The sequence below is a fragment of the Sinocyclocheilus grahami genome, unplaced genomic scaffold, assembly GCF_001515645.1.
Source record: "Sinocyclocheilus grahami isolate Dianchi unplaced genomic scaffold, SAMN03320097.WGS_v1.1 scaffold926.1, whole genome shotgun sequence".
NCBI classification, from domain to species: Eukaryota; Metazoa; Chordata; class Actinopteri; order Cypriniformes; family Cyprinidae; genus Sinocyclocheilus; species Sinocyclocheilus grahami.
This window is the reverse complement of record NW_015506105.1, coordinates 204,726-225,862: the sequence shown is the minus strand read 5'-3', so window position 1 is coordinate 225,862 and position 21,137 is coordinate 204,726. Positions and strand designations below refer to the sequence as shown.

At 37.6% G+C, this 21,137-nt stretch overlaps 1 protein-coding gene across 1 annotated transcript in view; it reads left to right on the top strand.

Moving 5' to 3' along the window:
* The window catches only part of LOC107564365 (netrin receptor UNC5C-like), a 228,145-nt gene that overhangs the window by 196,798 nt on the left and 10,210 nt on the right, over window positions 1–21,137 (top strand). The window contains exons 10-16 of the mRNA XM_016249425.1: window positions 5,093–5,284; window positions 11,424–11,780; window positions 12,733–12,820; window positions 14,555–14,723; window positions 16,312–16,545; window positions 17,572–17,718; window positions 18,960–19,124. Coding sequence (XP_016104911.1) covers window positions 5,093–5,284; window positions 11,424–11,780; window positions 12,733–12,820; window positions 14,555–14,723; window positions 16,312–16,545; window positions 17,572–17,718; window positions 18,960–19,124 — 1,352 coding nt within the window. The remainder of the gene's footprint in view (window positions 1–5,092; window positions 5,285–11,423; window positions 11,781–12,732; window positions 12,821–14,554; window positions 14,724–16,311; window positions 16,546–17,571; window positions 17,719–18,959; window positions 19,125–21,137) is intronic.

The window sequence follows — 21,137 nt, the reverse complement described above, 5'->3', positions numbered from 1 at the left end:
CGCCAAAGAGGAACCGAACTTTGTCAGCGCCCCTCATATCAACCAGACACAGCCAGAAATGGCGCTCCCGGACCACAAGTGTGAACATCGCACGACCCAGAGAACTCGCGGTGACCTTCGTCACTTGGAGCGCGAGGTCAGTAGCGGTTCGGAACTCTTTCAGAACTTCCGGATCATGACCACCCCCGTGCAGGTCCCTCAGTGCCTTGGCCTGATGAACCTGCAGTAACGCCATAGTGTGTAAGGCGGAGGCAGCTTCTCCACAGGCCGTATAAGCATCGCCGGACTCGGAGTGACTGACTAAAAGGGAACCAGTGTCCTCTTAGCTTATATCGAAGTCCTCTGACATTTTTCTTTACAACTCCTCGTTTTGTACTACTAATTCGTGACTGGTGTTTTTTGCTCTCTCCTCTGAGCTTCCACGTTTGTCACCGTGTTTGCCTACATCCTACGTCATCCGCTGGATGTGCGTGCGACAATTTTGGGCTATCATCCTCTCCCATTATAAAGCATGGATTAGCCTGGACATTATTTAATATAACTCAGATTGTATTAGATTAGATTGTGGATTACTTGTGGATTATTGTGATGTTTTTATCAGCTGTTTGGACTCTCATTCTGACGGCACTCATTCACTGCAGAGGATCCACTGGTGAGCAAGGGATGGAATGCTACATTTCTCCAAATCTGTTATTAATCCTTATTGGCATTGGTTAATAAAAATACAACTTTTGATTTTAATCATCTATTTGTAAATGGTGAAATTAATGCTTAAAAAGTATTTTTCATCATTAGTTCATGATAACTAGTGTAATTAACTAATGTTAACAAGTGGAACTATGTAAACTTCAGTTTTTGTTTTAAAATCTTTTGTTAACTGATTTGGGTGGCAATTTAGGTTGCACATGACAAACATCAATGTAAGTACATAGAAATTATATTAATAATTATGTGTATAGAAATTCCTTTAACAAAGTCGACTCTGCATGAAAGTCATTGTATAATTTGTCCATTTTTTGTTCATTTTTAAAATGGATTTAATTTATTATTGATTTATTTTTAGATTTTAGAGATTATTTTAAATTTGAGGTTTTAGTCATTTTATGTGTTTTTGTCATTGTTATTTAAAAAAATGTTTATAGTATGTATATAGTGTTTTTATTTATTTAGTTGTTTTAGTACTACAAGTTAAACTAAATGAAAATGAGAAATGTCTTGGCAAATAAGTGCACTTTTATGGCTGTTTGGTGTAGCATACTAACATACTAATATTTCGTTTTTCTGCACTATACAGTATGTATACTGTGCACCGTATGTTAATTTTCATTACGCAATAAATTGTAATTAATTAATTCATTCATTGTTTTTCAATTTTAGATACTTTTGTAGAATTCATTTTTAGAATTAGTTTTCATTTTTAGTTTTCATTTTAACTTTAGTTTATGTGATTTGGGTGGCAATTTAGGTTGCACATGACAAACATCAATGTAAGTACATAGAAATTATATTAATAATTATGTGTATAGAAATTCCTTTAACAAAGTCGACTCTGCATGAAAGTCATTGTATAATTTGTCCATTGCATATCAGAATTACACACTCACACACACACACACACACACACACAGAGAGATGAGCGCTTAATGGTTAATGAGATAAATAACTAATGACAATCATGTTTGGTTACAGTCAGTAATCGAATAATATTAGTCATTAGGACACAGCTGTGATAAATTTTTGCCACTAATTGTAAATTAATTATGGGTGTAAGCAAATCAATACTGCAGGGGAGAGATGATACTAAGGTCACTGAGGAAAAACAAGGAAATAACGAGAGATGATGAGAGGTTGCGTGTGCAGCACTGTGTTTAGAGCGCCCGCCCGCTGTGACACAGACTTCAGCGGCTGCTTTGAGTTTCATACTGTAAACACACACACAGAATAAGAATTTCAATTCACTATCAAAGTTTGTGGGATTTACTGGGTAGACTAGTTATTTTACATTTACTAAGTTGCTCATACATTATTGCTCATACAATTTGAATAAACCTATAACCATAAATATTAAACTTTAATGTGTAACTTGTTTGTGTTACAAACAAGAATGATTTCTCAAATAATGCGGTTCTGGCTACCATCCACAGCAGTCTAACACATCCTGGACATTGTACACAGCCAATTTCTTCAAAAAAATTAAAATTCTGTATTATATATTATCTATATTATAATTATGTTATATTTTCAGTGTCAGCAAACAAATATTACATGCATAAATACTAAGTATTTATTGTTGTTAAAATCTATATTATATAGTACCTGTATTATTATATTGTGTATATTTCATATATTCCCACTTTATTATCTATATTATATAATTGTTATATATTTAGTATTTGCAAACAAATAGTAAATGCATATATACTAAATTTATATTATAGTAAATATATATATATAAAATAAGCCATATATTTTGGTTGCATGATATTGTCGCAAAAATGTGAACTGTGTTTATATTTATAAATGTGAACTATGTACATATTTATATAGTCAAAAAATGTCAACTGTATAATATTATATAAAGTTGCATAAATAAAGTATGTTCAACTTTTTCTATGCAAGCAATATATACTATATAAAAATCTCAACGGCTTGATTACTTGTATCGTCACAAAATGAAGCTATATTATCGCCCAGCTCTAATCTGCTAAATACAACTATAAGGCATCAAGATATTAAGATATTATAAACATTAATTTCATGCTTTACTGTAACACTGTTTTGAAAAAGCTCTACCAAATAAATTTTACTTAACTAAGTATTTTTACATCATTTTGGCGCCCTCTGCTGGTAAGATGGATCAGTGTGGTCTAACCAATAGGCTTAAGTCTGTGAAGGATCCTAATGAATATTCATAACCCTGTGCCTAGTCTGTCTTTAAGACATGCTGCTGTTAATGCCAGCCTGACAAGTCAGATGTCTGAAGCATGAGTGGAGTTTTAATCTGTGTACCTTTGTTGCAGTCTCGCTGCGACTAATGATTGATGAGCACCAGGTTGTGCTTTACAAAGCCAATAGATACGGAAGAGGGGATTTAAGCACACATTTACACACACACTTTAAACATCAGAGACTGTGACGATTTTGTCTGCTTCTCTCTTTGATGTTTCAGAGCCGTGGTTTCATTTTGGCCCTGATCCCCTTTTAATCTCCACATACACAAATTCAGAAACACACACACACACATGTATAGAGAGAGAGAATCCACAGGAAAAGAAGTCGGATGAACATGTCACTATTGTTCTCCTTCAGTCTGCTGAAGAATTGAGGCTGATTTCATGGAAGATGAGCAATATGGCATGTAATAATTTATAGCCTCATTAAATTAAAGGACTTGGATTCTGTTCTCTGGCAGTCTGACTGTCTATTTTCAGGGTGTTTTTTCATCTTCCTGCAGTTGGCGGTCTAATTTTCTCTCTCTTACTGTGAAAACTTCTAATGATTGATGCAGGGGGTTTATATACTGATTAATGCCGTTGTTTTAAAGGCCATTCTCAGACATGACCTTTAACCCATATTGCTATAATGATTTGTCATTTTAATCCGAATACTGCAGTATATGCTGTGTTAAAAATGGTAGGTGAAACAGTGTTATTTTAGTATAATTTTATAGTTGAACAATTATATCATAATATTATATGAAAAAATGAAGCAGATATTGCTCATGAATTCCCTTTTTGAGGTCAATTATTATAAAAACAAACTGAAACATTTAAACTGATATAATAGAATAGAACAGAAAACAAATTGAAGCATTTAAACTGAGATCTGTAAGCTAAATATTTTCAAAAAACGTGAACATTTGAATTCGTATATAGTTATCGGAGTTTAGAGTTTGTACACTACTACACCCGTGTGTGACTAAGTTTTGTTACCATACTGTGCCCATCATCCGCTATTTCCAGCACTTAATCAAGCCACTCTTCTTTCAAACAGGATGACGTTTTATTTCACGTCATTGTGTTTGCGTTGGCTCTTTGGTTCGAGCTATTTCGTCCGCAACCATTAAAGTATTTGATCTCTACAGCGACTCATTTGTTGCACATCATTCTCTTTCTATGAAACCTGTAAACCGCATTCACCGGTTCTAACTCTATAGCGACACCAACTCTATAGCGTTTTACCCGAGCATTGCAATTATTTTGCATTGAATTCAATCAAATGGCTTTCCAAACTATGTTTTTTGCGTCTGTCCTGTGCGCGGCATATTATTTCTTCTGCACGGTCGTAACGCGCACAGCTTAAGCCAGGCTCACACTACAGGATTTTTGGCTGTATTTTGCGGTCGCGGACAGATTTCCATAGTCTGTGACAAAACCCCCGGATCGTGACCAAATCGGTGCTCATTGTGGTTGCCGAAGCTCGTTAAGTATGAGCAGGTCAGCAACGTGATCCGAACCTGTCTCAAGCTATCACAGACGCTACGACATTTTCAAACCTGTTTGATATTATCGCCACATGATCTCGTAATGTGAGCGACACAATGACAAGGTGGAACTAATCCAGCCAATCACAGTGCAGATGATATAAACACTCTTATCATGCATCTTTATGAACAGGAACGAAAAGCCACAAATTAATCAAATCAACTAACTAGAAATAAATTTAACAAATGCATAGATTGTGTATATAGTACCATGTTTCATTGTACCGTTTAATTACTTCCAACTCTTTCTGCAGTACTGACAGTCCTTGTTGTCCACGTCTTCCACGTCTTCCAAGCCATTGTTTCTGCCATATTCTCTTTTGTCGTGATTTCTTCTTTCTTTCAGATAAAATAACTGCACAGATCAATTGAAGGGCCAGTTGATCGTCCATGCTTGAAGATATGGCCTATAATCGCTGTAATTTAGCTATGACAAGACGGCGACAGATGAGAAGAAATCTTGTTGCGTAGTGTGAGCAACACAGTGATTCGTCTAGTCTTTCAATCATGTAGTGTGAGCTTGCCATTAGAGGGAACATTGTACATAGTATGCAGTATGTATAGGCTAGTCTTCATTCTGACCGTAACCTGTGTTTGTCTGTTGTGCAGCTGCGCCGGGTGGAGATGAGGTGGCGCTGTACGTGGGTATCATCATGGCGGTGGTCATGTGTCTGATTGTCTCTTCTATCGTGGCACTGCTTGTGTACCGCAAAACTCATCGGCGCTTTCACTCTGACATCATCGACTCGTCTGTGCTGAACGGAGGATTCCAGCCTGTCAGCATCAAACAAGCACGCTCAGGTGAGACGCTCAACCTTCATTAGTGGATCACTGTTGAGCTCTGATTGGTTATAAATATAAAGTTTAAATTTATCAAAAGTGACAGTAAAGACATTTATAATGTTACAGAGCATTTCTATTTCTAACAAACACTGTTCTTAGAACTTTCTATTCATCAAAGAATCCTGAAAAAAACAAAAAACATATTTCCACAAAAATATGAAGCAGCACAACTGTTTTCAATAAGAAATGTTTCTTGTGCAGCAATCAGCAGCATATTAGAATGTTTTCTGAAGGATCATGTGACACTGAAAACTGGAGTAATGATGTTGAAAATTCAGCTTTGCATCACAGGAATAAATTATATTTTAAATTATATTCAAATAGAAAACAGTTCTCTTTCATCATCTCGTGTTCGAGATCCAACTATGGGACGGGCATCCGTGCCTGACCTCTGCAGAAGCATCCAATTGCACCAAGTCTGGCTTGACAGACAGGAGCGTGTGCCCAATGACAGGTAAGGGACCGCCCCTTCACCGCACGCATAAAGTCCAAGCAGATTTTTCTCAGTTTTTTGCCAGCATGTCGCTCTCGAAATCGGCTGCTTATTCTGGGGATAGTTTATCACGGCCGCGTGTGGCGCGCTTATCGCCTCTAATAATCTTCACACATTCTGCGTGGTCTGCCTGGGCCTCAAACATGCAGAAGAGGTCTTGGAGAACCCTGAAAATTGCAGTCATTGCCTTAGGTTGCCTAAAAAGCTCCTGCGGCACCATCTTAAAGTTGCCGCAACCCAGTGCGTCGAGCTCGGCCTTTCCGATTCAGATGGGGGACACGGCGATGACGACGTGCTACCGGGGGCCTCCCGGGCCGCAACATCTTTCGACTAAGCCGACCAGCCCAATTCGGCATTCCCCGAAGAGGATATCTTTGCGGGCAACCCCCCGTTCGCAGATGAACTGGCCGATTTTGGTGATGATGACGACGCGGGCCTTCTCAGGGTCTCAGAGGACGAGGAGGCCATCCCGCCCTCTGACGTGGATGTCTGTAAACGAGCGGCCGCTCGCCTCAAAATTGAGTGGCCGGCTCCACAGAGCGCCACCGACCAGGAGAGGGATATTTATGACAGGAAGCTGCTTGGACACCCTCCCGGCCTGAGGAAACAACTCTTCCCCATCCTCCCAGCATGCGCGAAGCACATGAGGCATTACTGGAGATATCCACTTAACCTCAAACATGGTCTTGCGGGCCTCGAGGTTAAGGATATGGTGGTGCTAGGCTTGGGTGATCCCCCTCGATCGCCAGGCATCTTAGCACTGTCCAGGGCGGGCTGCTCCCCCCTCCAAAGCCGGTATTGACGAACAAAATGGATCGTTTTTCTGCCTCAGTTCACCAGGCCACATATAAATCCTCAGTCTTGTCTGTCAGGGTGCTCAACATTTCCTCTCTACTCTCCGCGTACCAGGCAGAGCTTTTGGATTATTTAGGTCAACAGCCTGCTGACACAGGGATTGCCTTCGCCTACTCTGTGGAAAGAGATCCTCACAGTTAACGACCTCGTCCTCTGGAATGCTCGGAATGCCATAACAGGATGGGGAGCCACTCAAGAGGGCAGAATAATGACCGAGCACACTTCACTCAGCCCACATAAATTATTTGGAGCTCCTTACTGTTTGAAAAACTCTGAAACATTTTCTGCCCTGCCTGCATGGGCGTCACATGCTGGTGCGTTGTGACAAAACCACAGCCGTGGCACATATCAACCGCCAAGGGGGGATGCGCTCCTCCAAGCTTCATGCTCTAGCTCACAAGCTGTAAGTATGGAGCAGGCAGCACTTTCTGTCACTACGGGCGACCCATGTCCCGGCGTTCTGAACAGGGGTGCAGACCTTTTTGTTGAGGGGGAGCCCATTCTACAGAGAATGCCGCCTCCACCCTCAGATAGTGGATCTGCTATGGAAGAGGTTCAGTCGGGCAGCCGTTGAGCTCTTTGCCTCGTGCGAAAACGTCCATTGTCCTATGTTCTTCTCACTACGGGATGAGGACTGGCCCTCCCATGGCCCAATGTGCTGCTCTACGCTTTTTCTCCACTCTGCTTGATATCTCCTACTCTGGTCAGGGTGAAAGAACATAGCCTGACTCTGATTTTGATAACACCCAGGTGGCCCATATCTTCATGGCTGGCAGAGATAGTTCCTCTTCTGTATGCATAGCCATTGCCCCTCCCATTACGCACAGTCCTCCTGTCTCAAGTGAACGGGGAAATATACCACCCGCACCCAGACAGGGTAGCTCTCTGGGCCTGGCCCATGAGAGGGCAAATTTAAACTCATTGGGGCTCCCCCCTTGTGTTGTTGCTACCATGCAGAATGCTAGAGCCTCCTCTACATGCTCACTTTATGATTTCAAGTGGCGTGTATTTAAGGAGTGGTGCGAGGGGCGTCAGCTGATATCATATCAGTGCTCAGTCGTTGACATTTTGGGGGGTTTTGCAAGACCTTATCGATGGTGGTAATTCTTTCTCCACTAATAAGGTTTCTTCACTATTAAGGCTATCACTGCATGTCATGTTGGGTTTGATGGCAATACGGTGGGGCAACACCCCCTTATTCGTAGATTAATGAAGGGCTTCCCAGTTTTCCAGGCCTCCTGGGCTCCTGGGCTCTATTTAAAGGGGTTTCCTTGCAGTACATTTGTGCCACTGCAAGTTGGGCCTCTCCACATATGGCTGTCAGATACTACCGGCTTGATGTTACCCACACCCCGGTAGCTCACTCTGTTTTAGGTGTGGGCTCTTCGTAGCCTTGTGCCTTTAGACCTGCTACACATTTTAAGCTCGGGTTGACCAGACTGGCTTATTCATGTCATTAACCAGGTCATCTGTACCCTCCACTGACACCATATTATATATACTGTATATATGTATATATATGTCATAGCATTATGTGTGTTGTCAGGTTTTGTATCATGTTACCACATCTCATGTTTTATGGCTGGTATTGCATGCTCACTTTGTGAGGGGTCAGTTACTTGGTGACGTGTCAAGCACCGCCTTTCAGGTGACCGTCCTCTGACTTACAGGGCTCCGCTGTGAGTGTACTGGGCAACCGGGGAGTTGTCCATATCTCCCATAGATGATGAAAGAGAACAATTGGTTACTGTTCGTAACCCCGGTTCTCTGAAACATTGAGTGGAGAGATCCACCAAGTTTACCCCGCTTGCTGCACGAGAAGCAAATATGCTCATTGAGGAAAGGTAGCGCATGCTGGGACTTTATGCGCTTGGTGAAGGGGCGGTCCCTTACCTGCCATTGGGCACGGGCTCATGTCTGTCTAGCCAGACTTGGTGCAATTGGATGCTTCTGCTCGATGTTTCAGAGAACCAGGGTTACTAACAGTAACCTATTGTTATTTTAAATGGTAATAACATTTTATAATATTACAGTTTTTACTGTATTTTTGATCAAATAAATGTAGCTTTGGTGAGCAGAAGAAATTTATGTGTCTACTGTACATAAATAAACCATACATGTTTATTATATAGAATTTGGAACTTCGATTTCTGAATTATTGGCAGACTTAATTTCTTCTGCAAAATGCAGTATATTACAATGAGTGTCAATTGAATTAATTTTCATTTGGACCTCAACGTTATTAAAAATATCTTCTTTTGTGTTTTGCAGAGGAAAAAAAGTCATACAAGTTTGTAATGAAATGGAGGTGACAAAGTGATGACAGAATATTAATTTTATGTGAAATTTCCCTTTAATAACAAATGTAACCATTTTTGAACATCTGTGTCTTTTTGTCATATTGCTGTTTTTACCTGATTGAAAGGGATTTTAGGCATTGTAATCATGCAAGTCACTATAACGCACATCCTGGAGTGGATTGTTGCTTTGGTAAAACATTCAAACGTGCTATTCAGACACAATCTCTCTTACTGCAGCTCTCAGTCAATGGAACAGTTTCAGAAAGGAGCTGTGGGTGTGTGTGTGTGTGTGTGTGTGTGTGTGTGTGTGTGTGTGTCACCGTAAGACAAAAGAATGATTAAAATTCCAATCAAGTGGTGAACGGAGTGGAAGGCAGTGTTCCAGTGTTAAATTGTGAGGTGTGTGAGAGAGACTCAGGTGACATTTCATCTGAGGAACATTAGAATGCCTGTCACTCTCCCACCTGAACAGGTTATCATTAATGAAGAATCGTCGTTCCGCTCGCTCTCATATTGTCTCGCTTTTCCCCTCATTTTCCCGCTCGTTTTCTCTTTAATTAAACATGAAGCGGGCTGTAGGTGTAAATGGCACCCTGTCAGGGTGAAAGCACCATGTGGAGATGCTGCGGAGGATGTCGGTGAATGAGTTGATAAATACAGAGGTAGGGGATGTTGTGATGGTAAAGCGAGACATTCACATCCGTCAGTTTTGCTCTGATGAAGATCTCTCCTGGGTTTGGACACGTTTACTTCGACAGGTCTGATGCAATGCAGTGCGGTTTACACTTTCTCAACGATCGCTGCGTGATGAATGACTTAAACATGTGTCAGGAGTGTGAACGGTGCTCATGGTGAGTAAGGCTCACACCTGAGTAACCGGAGAGAGAAAGAGAGCTGATGTGCGAAGTGACAATCCTCTGTTTAGTCACTGTGGGAAGCTGAATGTTAATGAGCAATCAGTATGGAGGTTACCAGCCGCTGGCTGTAAGAGTCCTTTACAAGCTCTCTCACACACACACACAAACACGGTGATTTCATTTTAAAATAGCACACAACAGAAATACATACAAGGAATAGGTCAGCTAAAAAAGTCATTTACCCACCTTCATGCCGTGCCAAACCCCTATGACTTTCTGGAGCACAAATCAAGCAGCTCTGTTACATGCAATGAAAGTGTTTATTAGCTTTGTTTACTTCTAAATTATGCCAAATTATGCATATTGATCTCACGAGTTTAAAAATGGTCACTTGTATGGAAATTTAATACAAAGTTGGTTATTTCATACTTCAAATTATGGAAGCTTGTCTACACCATGGGATAAAAAATATAAAAGGTAATCTCACAATTGCAAGATATAAAGTGAGAATGGTGAGATATAAATGTGCAATTCTAAATATAAATGTGAAAAGTAGGAATTGTGAAACTCGCAATTGCAAGAAAAAGTAACAATTGTGAGTTAAAAAGTTACAATTACCTTTTTATAATTTTTTATTCCGTGGCGGAAACAAAAAACAATTGCAAGGATGTAAACTCAGAATTCATAAACAAAAACTCAGAATTGCAAAATATAAAAAAAAGTTTAAATTCTTATCCCATGGCAGAAACAAACTAAAAAAAAATAAATAAGTACGCTGATTTAAATATTTGAGAGCTTTAGAAAAGGGAGACCATTTTCAGTAAATAATGTCTTAATATGTGTGTTTTTGTTCCTCTCAGAAAGTTATCATGTGACTTTTAATATAGAAGGGGGGGGGGGTATTCAACAACTCCAGACAATCAGATAACTGTCAGATAACTTTAAAGTCATTGTGGTTTTGCATAAACACTAGTTTGGGGTCAGTAAGATGACAAAAAGATTTCTATTTCTAATAAATGCTGTTCTTTTGAAACTTTATATTCATTAATGAATCCTGAAAAAAATGTATCATGGTTTCCACAAAAATATGAAGCAGCACAACTGTTTTCAGCATTGATAATAATAAAAAAATGTTTCTTGAGCAGCAAATCAGCATATTAAAATGATTTCTGAAGGATCACGTGACACTGAAGACTGGATTAATGATGCTGAAAATTCAGCTTTACATCACTGGAATAAATTACACATTACAATATTTACAAATAAAAAACGCTTATTTGACATTTTTATAATATTTCACAATATTACTGTTTTTACTGTATTTTTAATCAAATAAATACAGCTTTGGTGAGCAGTAGAGAAAAATATTGAAAAATCCTACTGACCCCAAACGGTACTGTATGATATCATACGAAAAATACAATTTTGACAAAATTCATTTATGACAAAAGCCAGAGCTGGAAATGATATCAGAAGACAAACGGAATACTGAAATTAGATTTTAAAATTCAATTTAATTGATTTTTTCAAATCTATTGATCTACAAGTGTTATTAGTGATATTTAATAGTAATTTCATGTGTGTGTTTGCAGCGGATTTGCTGGCCGCAACCCCTGATCTGTCCACAGCGGCTGCGCTGTATCGCAGTCCAGTATATGCCCTCCATGACATCTCAGACAAAATCCCCATGACCAGCTCCCCTCTGCTGGAGCCGCTGCCGCTTCCCAACCTCAAGATCAAAGTCTACAACTTCTCTGGCACAGTGACCCCTCAGGAAGACGTGACCTCTGACCTCTCTGCCACCCTGTCCCCCAAAGTCACACACTCTCTTCTGGAAAGCGACCCCATGACCCCACGCAACCAGACACTGCCACGCGCACGGGACCCCACGTGTACGGCGTTAGGGTCGTTTAACACGCTGGGAGGTCATCTGATCATACCCAACTCAGGTAAGAACAGACCCCCGCACAATCACACTCTGGTCCTCGCTGTGTGTCCAACATATTTATGAATCGCTGTGAAACGGGTTCCAGTAAGATGCGATGGAAATGTCACATTCACAATCTCACATTCGTGTGATGAGGATGAACACCTTCAGTGACAGTGATAAATGAATCCAGAGGACGGCAGCTAGTAATCCACTTTATGAACTGAAGAATCGACTCATAACACTCCACTGACATTATATGAATCACCATCTATCTATCTATCTATCTATCTATCTACTGTATCTATCTATCTGTCTGTCTGTCTGTCTGTCTATCATACTGTTGTTCTGGCATTCTATTTATCATTCTATAATTGTATCTATCTATCTATCTATCTATCTATCTATCTATCTATCTATCTATCTATCTATCTATCTATCTATCGTTCTATCTATCTATCTATCGTTCTATCTATCATTCTATCTATAGTACTGTTGTTCTGGCATTCTATTCATCATTCTATCATTTTATCTATCCATCCATCGTCCGTCCGTCCATCCATCCATCCATCGTTCTATCTATCATTCTATCATCCTCCTTTTCTATATATTGTTCTGTCTGTCATTCTATATATTGTTGTCTTTTTCATTTTGGTATTGTATTTTTCATTCTTTCTATCATGAAAGTGCATTCATCTGAATTCTGAGTCTGAGTCCTAATTAGCCACTACTTGTAATGGCATCACTTTTTTCATGTTGTGCCGCGTGGCCCCGCCCTCAGTACAGTCTCATTGGTCCAAAATCCTGCTCCATATTGCATATTAAACATTAAGTATGTTCTGGTTGGCTGTGATTTTGTTGCTTCACAACATTTTTGTTTTCAGTAAGGACAGACAATCAAGTTGATGCTTGAAACTAGTCAGCACAAGGTGTGTGGTTTCTCTCTGAATCAGTCTCTCTGTAATGTGTTTCAGGTGTGAGTTTGTTGGTTCCATCTGGTGCGATTCCTCAAGGTCGCGTCTATGAGATGTTTGTGACCGTACAAAGGACAGAGAGCATGAGGTAAAAAAAAACACACACACACACACACAACACACAGCCCAAACATAAGCAAGTCATTTTGTAGTTGAATGCTAAAACACATATAAAAAAATATGAGTAATCAAGTACTTGAGGAAAAAAAGCAAGTTAAAAGTAATGAATATGACGGGGGGGAAAGCTAACTTCAGCAACCTATCCAGCTCTGCATAAACAATATGCATGAATAAAAATGTCAATGAAACTATAAAAAAAAAATTTACATTCTGCTGGAGCAAATTTAGGTACGATGTACTTTTAAAGTACTAATATGTGCCTTTAAAGTACTAATATGTACCATTTAGTTACTAATATGTACTCTTAAAGTACTAATACACTGTAAAAAAAAAAAATCCGTAAAATTTATGGTAAAAAACCAGCTGTGGTTGCCGGAATTTTACCGTGAAAAATACGGTAGCATCGTTTTAGGTTTTACGGTTTTAGCTTAAATTTACAGTTAAATACCGTAATTTCATTAACTGATATAAAGTTAATATACCAACCTATTGAAGTACTGAAATCTGTTTTGTACCGTTGTAATACACTGATAACCACCAAATGCAGGTGGTGATGAGAAAGTCACATGATGAACCAAAGCCTATCACAAGCAGCTTTTAAATAATAACATATATAGAAGGTGCACAGTGTCATTCACACAAACACTAAACACCATCATGGTAACACACATGAAACTGAAATAATGCAATAAACATTCATTTAACAACATTAGGTGTAACACACAACCCTAATATACAAAACTGATAAGAAAAAACTAAGAAGAAACATAGTTATTTCAACAACAAAACATCAAATTTGAAATGTAACGCAGGGAATTCTGGGAATGTCAATTTACGGTTATTCACTGTAAATTATACAGTCTTTTTCACTTCCAAAAACGGTATACTACCGTAAAATGAATGTCCAATACAGTTTTTCTCCGTATATAGTTGGGGAATTTACCGTTAACCATTTAACAGGTTTTTACTGTAGCATTTTTACAGTCTTTTACTGTTACATTTACGGCCATTTTTTACAGTGTAGGTATTTTTAAGGTACTATTATGTACTTTAGGGGTAAATAAGATACAAAGATGTACTTAGCTTTTGTAATTCAAAGTATTTCCCCAATGACAGCACCTTTTGTACCTTTTTTCTGAGAATGTTGAAATGTAGAGCACAGGATGTTTATTATTCATAAATATTTATAATAAAATTCATATAGAATGTTTTATTGTTCAACTTGATGTAATTGATTATTAACTTGAAAATGTCAAACAGTTCTGGTTCATTGTGTGTGTTACTGTAGCATCTGCAGTGATTTCAGAGAGAACAGAAGCTGAAAACGGAAAAGTAGGCAAAAATCTTAAAGGGATTGTTCACCCCAAAATGAAAATGTTGTCATCATTTATCATTTGCCCTCAAGTTGTTCCAGACTTGTATGAGTTTCTTTCTTGTGTGGAACACAAAAGAAGATATTATGAAGAATGTTGGTAACCAAACAGTTGCTGGTTGCCATTGGCTTCCATAGTAGGGGAAAAAATACAGTGGAACTCAATGGCTGCCGTCAGCTGTTTGGTTACCAACATTCTTCAAAATATATTCTTTTGTGTCCAACACAAGAAAGAAACTCATACAAGTTTGGAACAACTTGAGGGTGAGTAAATGACAGAATTTAAATGGTTGAGTGAACTATACCTTTAAATGTGTCTGTCTCTCTCAGGCCAGCGGTCAGTGACGGGGAGGCCGTGCTCAGCACTGTGGTCAGCTGCGGTCCCGCGGGCGTCCTGTTGACCCGTCCCATCATCCTCACTCTCCACCACTGCGCACACGCCCACTCTGACAACTGGCAAATCATCCTCAAGAGCCACACGCAGCAGGACCAATGGGAGGTGAGGAATTTGAATACAGCCGATCGGGACAGCCTGTGGCTGAATGAAAGCGTGGCAGCGAGAGGAATCAGGTCAGGGAAACTCTGGAGATGAGCCGTTCCATTTCAATAAACTACTTATCCTGCAGAGAGAGGGAAACATGACTGGAAAATAAATGTAACTATCAGTGAAGGCAGGCAGGGTAAATTGGCCTGCTGTGCATGGCAGGGTTCTACAAATAGACAACACAAAATTCAATTATTGCAAGAGTGGAGCGGGAAAAAGGACGGGGCGTATTTATCAGGACAAATCTGCTTCCTTTATCAGGGCCAGGATTCCCTCAGACACACACTCGCATTGTGTGTGTGTGTGTGTGTGTGTGTGTGTGTGTGTGTGTGTGTGTGTGTGTGCAGGAGAGACCAAATGTCCTGAAGAACCTGCTTGTGGGGATATATATCTCATAAAGCCTGTCAAAACCATGCCCGGGTCATATTTCACTCCAAAATCAAAAGAAGAAATAAGAAATTACTTTTTCCTAGACAATAAAACCTATTTTAAGGACTCTTAAAAGGGGCCAGGGGGCCCGGATACCCTCAGACACACTCTCGCATTGTGTGTGTGTGTGTGTGTGTGTGTGTGTGTGTGTGTGTGTGTGCAGGAGAGACCAAATGTCCTGAAGAACCTGCTTGTGGGGATATATATCTCATAAAGCCTGTCAAAACCATGCCCGGGTCATATTTCACTCCAAAATCAAAAGAAGGAATAAGAAATGTGTTTTTTCAAGTTATTAGCACTTTTAAAAGTGTTTGCATTTTGATGATATATTTTATGATAAGTAAGTACAACCCTCACCCAAAAAATACTGTAACCAAAGAAATTTATCATATAATATTTGTATAATTTGATCAGTATTTTTTACATTCAATATCAATTTTACAATTGCATCATTGCAATGTTGGTTGTACTGCCTTTTATTTATTTAGATTAAAAAAAAACATTCTATTAAAAGGATTTTTACAGTAATTTTTTTGAGAATATTCATTAAGAATAATGTGAATGTTTTTTTAATATAAAATGATGTCATAAATGCAAGAATTGGTTTATTTAAAAATGTTTATGTATATTTAAAAGTTAATAATTAATGAATAAATATATAAAATAGATTATATTTAAATTGCAAATATAAACATATTTCATTTATTTATTAATAAATGTTTTCTGTGTTTTTCCTAGGAAGCACTTTTTTCTGTAGGGGCTAAGAAAACAATTAATGATCATTTATAATTTAATACAATTATGTGATTTTAATCAAATACATTTTTTTTTGTATTATTTGATTTTATTATTATTTGTTTGTCAGTTGTCTGTGTTATTCTTTGTATTTGTTACTTATATGTATATCACTGCAGTTTTAAAATCCTACAAAAATTTCCTTGGAAAAGGGCAAAGTAAAGTATAACTTAAAAATAATAAGATTAATAATGAAAAATGAATAATAATTTAAGTCCCACAATATATATTCAGGTTTGTATGTGTGTGAGATCGCACTGTAACCTGTACCTGTCGTGATGAGATGCTCATGTAAATAATGTGTGTGTTCTGTGTGCAGGACGTGGTCGTGGTTGGAGAGGAGAACTTCACTACTTCCTGTTACGTTCAGCTGGGGGAGGAGGCGTGTCACATCCTGACCGAGACTCTCGGATCCTACTCTCTGATTGGCCAGAGCGCCTGTCCGTCAGCGGCTAAACGAATCAAGCTGGCCGTGTTTGGTCCTGTAGTCACTGCAGGTCTAGACTATCACATCAGAGTGTACTGCCTTGACGACACGCAGGACACGCTCAAAGTGCGTAACAGCTGACCAATGTGGCTTTCAAGCCCACTTAAAGTGTAACCCAAGGTTTCTTGCACCAAAAATAGTGAATTTAGTTTTTCTTGATCTTTTTGCACCCTCTCTGACAGCGGTTTCTACTGCTTATTTATTTTTTTACTTCTATATTGTACTGTATGTAAATCAGCACTGTTATGATTTTGGTTTAGTAATGTCAGGGACTAGATCTAACTGAAGAATGACTCTTATTGAGTTTGCTTAATAAAATACATTTGAGTTTTCTAATATTAATATGTTTAAATTATTTTAAGCTACGTTAATATTTTAATTAAAATGATTAAATCATTTAATATACAATTTTATGATTACTATGGTTTTATATAATTTATTATTATTATTTTTATTGTTGATATAAATATAATTATTAATGTGATCATTTAAATATATTTTTTATAAACTTTGTTTTACTTTAATATTTTAATTTAATTGATTTAGTAATTTAATATAATAAAACAATTAAAATAATGTAATATTACTTAATTTTTATATAATTTCTTCTTCTTATTATTATTATTTGATATTCTTAAATTAATTTATTTTAAAATGTTAATTTCAATGATTCAGTGATTTAATATATTGCAGTACAACATTCCATATAGTCATTTAAAATCACTTAATATCACAGAATTGTATTATTATTAGATATTCTTAATTTAATTTATTTTAATATTTTAATTTCAATGATTCAGTGATTTAATATATTGCAGTACAACATTTCATAGTCATTTAAAATCACTTAATATCACAGAATTTTATTATTATTATTATTATTATCTAAGCTCTATACTGTATGTAAATAAGTTCTGGGGAAAAACTTGTGAATGTTGTGAATGTTAAAGTTTGCACCAAACTCTTACTTTAAAAGATAATAAGAGCCATTTGAAATGACTATATATTGAGTGACTGTAATGTTTATATGTTGTATATGAATGTATCATAAATGGTGCAGCACAGTTGACTGTTATGTGTTTGTGTGGACAGGAGGTGCTGCAGATAGAAAAACAGATCGGTGGGAAACTGCTGGATGAACCAAAGTCTCTGATCTTCAGTTACAGCAAGCACAACCTGAGACTGTCAATACATGACATTCACTCGCAGTGGAAGAGCAAACTACTCACCAAATACCAGGCAAAGACAAAACTGAAATTATTTGCAGCATGTAAATGTTTTGAGTTATCGAGATATTCTTAACGTCAAGGCAAGCATTTTTTATTTATAGAGCACATTTAAACACATGTATATACTAAGGTTCTGCACATGGAAACAGCACAGTATGATTCAATAAGATCTGAAGAAAGGCCAGTGAATACAGATGAGTCTTCAGACAGAGAGGGAGAAGATCTCAGGTCCTGTGGCGGGTTAATACACAACCTTGGGTCAGCGATAGAAAAAAGTCCATTTAAACTTTAACCGAGAGCATGGTGTACAGTAGACAGAAACCATTTACAGCTTAAATCATGCATTGAACAACAATCAATTCTGTTTCCTTGTAAATAATTGTGGCAGCATTCATAGTGCATTATAATGTTCAATGTTAATGTTTTTTATTATTAATGTTATAAAATGTATCCAAACATAAATATTCATATTTGATCATTATATTTATTTTAATATAATAATTGTATATAACAATTTCATAATATAATATCACTTAATTTGTATGTAATTTTATTATTAATAAATAAATGCAGAGTTGTATGTTAATATTTTAAATGATTTTAATAAGTTACGCAATTTAGTATAACATTTAAAATGAAGTGATTTAATATAACTAAAATGTATATATTTTGCATATTTTATAGTATTATTATTATTAATATTAATCAATATTAATATTTTATATTTTTAAATATTTTTAAATATATTTGATTTGAATTTAATATAATGTCAAATGCAATATAATTTAATGTGACTGATTTTGTATAATTGATTACATATATACAGACTTGAATATTAATGTTTGTCATTTTTACGTTTATTTTAATATTTTAATTTAAGGGTTTGAGTGATTTAATATAATATTAAAAATAATATAAAGTATTTTAATATTGCTTATTTTTATATTATTTATTATTAAATATATACAACCGTCAATATTAATATTTGTTCATTTTTAAATTTTTATATTTTAATTTAAATGAGTAATTTAATATAACATTTCATTTAAGATTATTTAATATTACTTATTTTTTGTCATGTAGTAGTAGTAGTACTATTGTTTATTTGTTAAAAATATACAGACGTCACTGTTAATATTTGAAATAATTTTTATTTATTTTAATATTTGTGATTAAGTAACGTAATATGTTATTCTTATTCTGAATTCTGAACAGACGTCAGGTAAAGTGTCTGTCTGTGTGTCCATGCAGGAGCTGTCTTTCTCTCAGGTGTGGAGTGGATCGGTGCGGCGGCTGCATTGCTCCTTTGCTCTGGAGCGTCAGAGTGTGAGCGTGTGTGAGCTGTGCTGCAAGCTGTGCGTCAGACAGGTGGAGGGAGAAGGGCAGATCTTCCAGCTCTACACCACCCTGAGCGAGGTACAGTAACACGTTCTCTGCTGTCCCGCTCGGACATCTTTAGGTCCTTGATGTTATCACAAACTCATCTGTTATGCTGTTATGCCTCGATTCCTCTTGCAGGTAATGAATTCCATCTCCCAATTTATTTCCGTCACTCTTTTATATTATTTCCAAACTTGTTGCAATGCATTCTGGAATAGGGTGACCAGACGTTAGAGGTCTGCTACCCGACCCAAGCCCGACGGGTCCCGAAATACTTTCGGGTTTCGGGTCGGGTTCGGGTTAATGTTTAATGAATAGCTTTGGGTTCGTGTCGGGCTCGGGTTTATAGCTAAACTAAAACTATATGCAGTAGGCTACACTGCTTTCATAGACGCACGCACACACATTAGTGCACACGACAACGACAACACAGCACGGAAACTTTTAATAGTAAAATAGCTTCAAAAGAGTAATTACTTGCAACTTTATATTTCTCTGCAATGAGGGGGTAAAATCGCTGTTTTTGAAGTAACTAAGCCTCATTGCTTGTAGAGAGGCGCGCAGACGCAGGTTCACACATGCAACTTTCATCCCTCTCTCTCTCTCTCTCTCGCTAATTCAAATAAATTTTATAATTAATTAATTCAAATAAATGCGATCTTACCACACTGCATCTCTGTGTCTGATTTAAAGCAGGCCGAATGCTAACGAGCTTTAACTGACGAAAATGACCATAATTTGCACGATGGAAGAATTATCGTCTTGTCGTATACAACCATTCAAAAACTCAGCAGAATTTATGTGACCACTGCACCTGATGTTCATAAACTTTCATAACTGATAAGTGTTTTTTCTTTTGCCTTGTGAACTGGCCGAGCCTTAATGATTCTGTTTCTTTAAATGTATTTGTTTACTGACCGTTGCATGCAATTGTGAAATACTGCATTTTTTTTTAAATTGGCTATTCGTTGTGGAAAAAAAAAAGATTTCGGGTTCGGGCTCTAAATTTAACTGTGTCGGGTCGGGCCGGGTCAGATGATCTCGGGTACGGGTCGGGTTCGGGCTTCAGTTTAAAGCCCGTGCAGACCTCTACCAGACGTCCCCGTACAGCTGGTTCAAAACAAATACATTGCAAAAAAAAACATCCGTACAGTAACCCGTTGGTTAGCAGAGCAATCATGTAGTGATTATTTTCAAAAAACAGAGGGCGCTGCGAGCTACACTGATGATTTGATCGCACACACTACTTTAGCTATGAAGAATATAACTTGGATGAGAGCAGAGCGCTATTATAATCAATTATCAAAAATAATGTATGCTTTCAAGCCAGTTACATACTAACTATTCATGTTAAAGGGGTAATATGACGTTGCTAAAAAAACATTATTTTGTGTATTTGGTGTAATGCAATGTGTTTACGCGGTTTAAGGTTAAAAAACACATTATTTTCCACATACTGTACATTATTGTTGCTCTTCTATGCCCCGCCTTTCTGAAACGCAACAATTTTTACAAAGCTCATCGGTCTGAAAAGTGAGGTGTGCTCTGATTGGCCAGCTATCTAGTGTGTTGTGATTGGCCGAAACCTCAAGCATGTGACGGAAATGTTACCCCCCTTACCAGGTTCAGGAAACTTTCCTCCATAAAATGCGCTGCACACACTCGAATATTTGGGTTGACGTGTTCTGGAACAGTGTTGTAAATAAAACTTAACCACTGATTTCTAGTTGTGTCCTCTTTTCAAAGTAGTTTCGCTTTCGCAACGAAACACACAGCGTCTCCACGTCACGGTGGCGGCGGCAACAATACTACAGCGAGAATAAAAGTTACGCCTTCTTTCTTTGCATATACATTTGTGCGGTGTTATGCAAATCTTCCCACACAGTGACGTAGACATGTGGGGGCGTATTTAAAACGAGGCATTTTAGGAGGGCGTGGCTGAGCGCTCACTTTTATAAAGAATATCTCTTTGGGTTTGAGACTTTAATTCTTGTAACTTTATGGATCTTCTGTATGCACGAATAGCTTTTAGCACACCGAAGATTATGC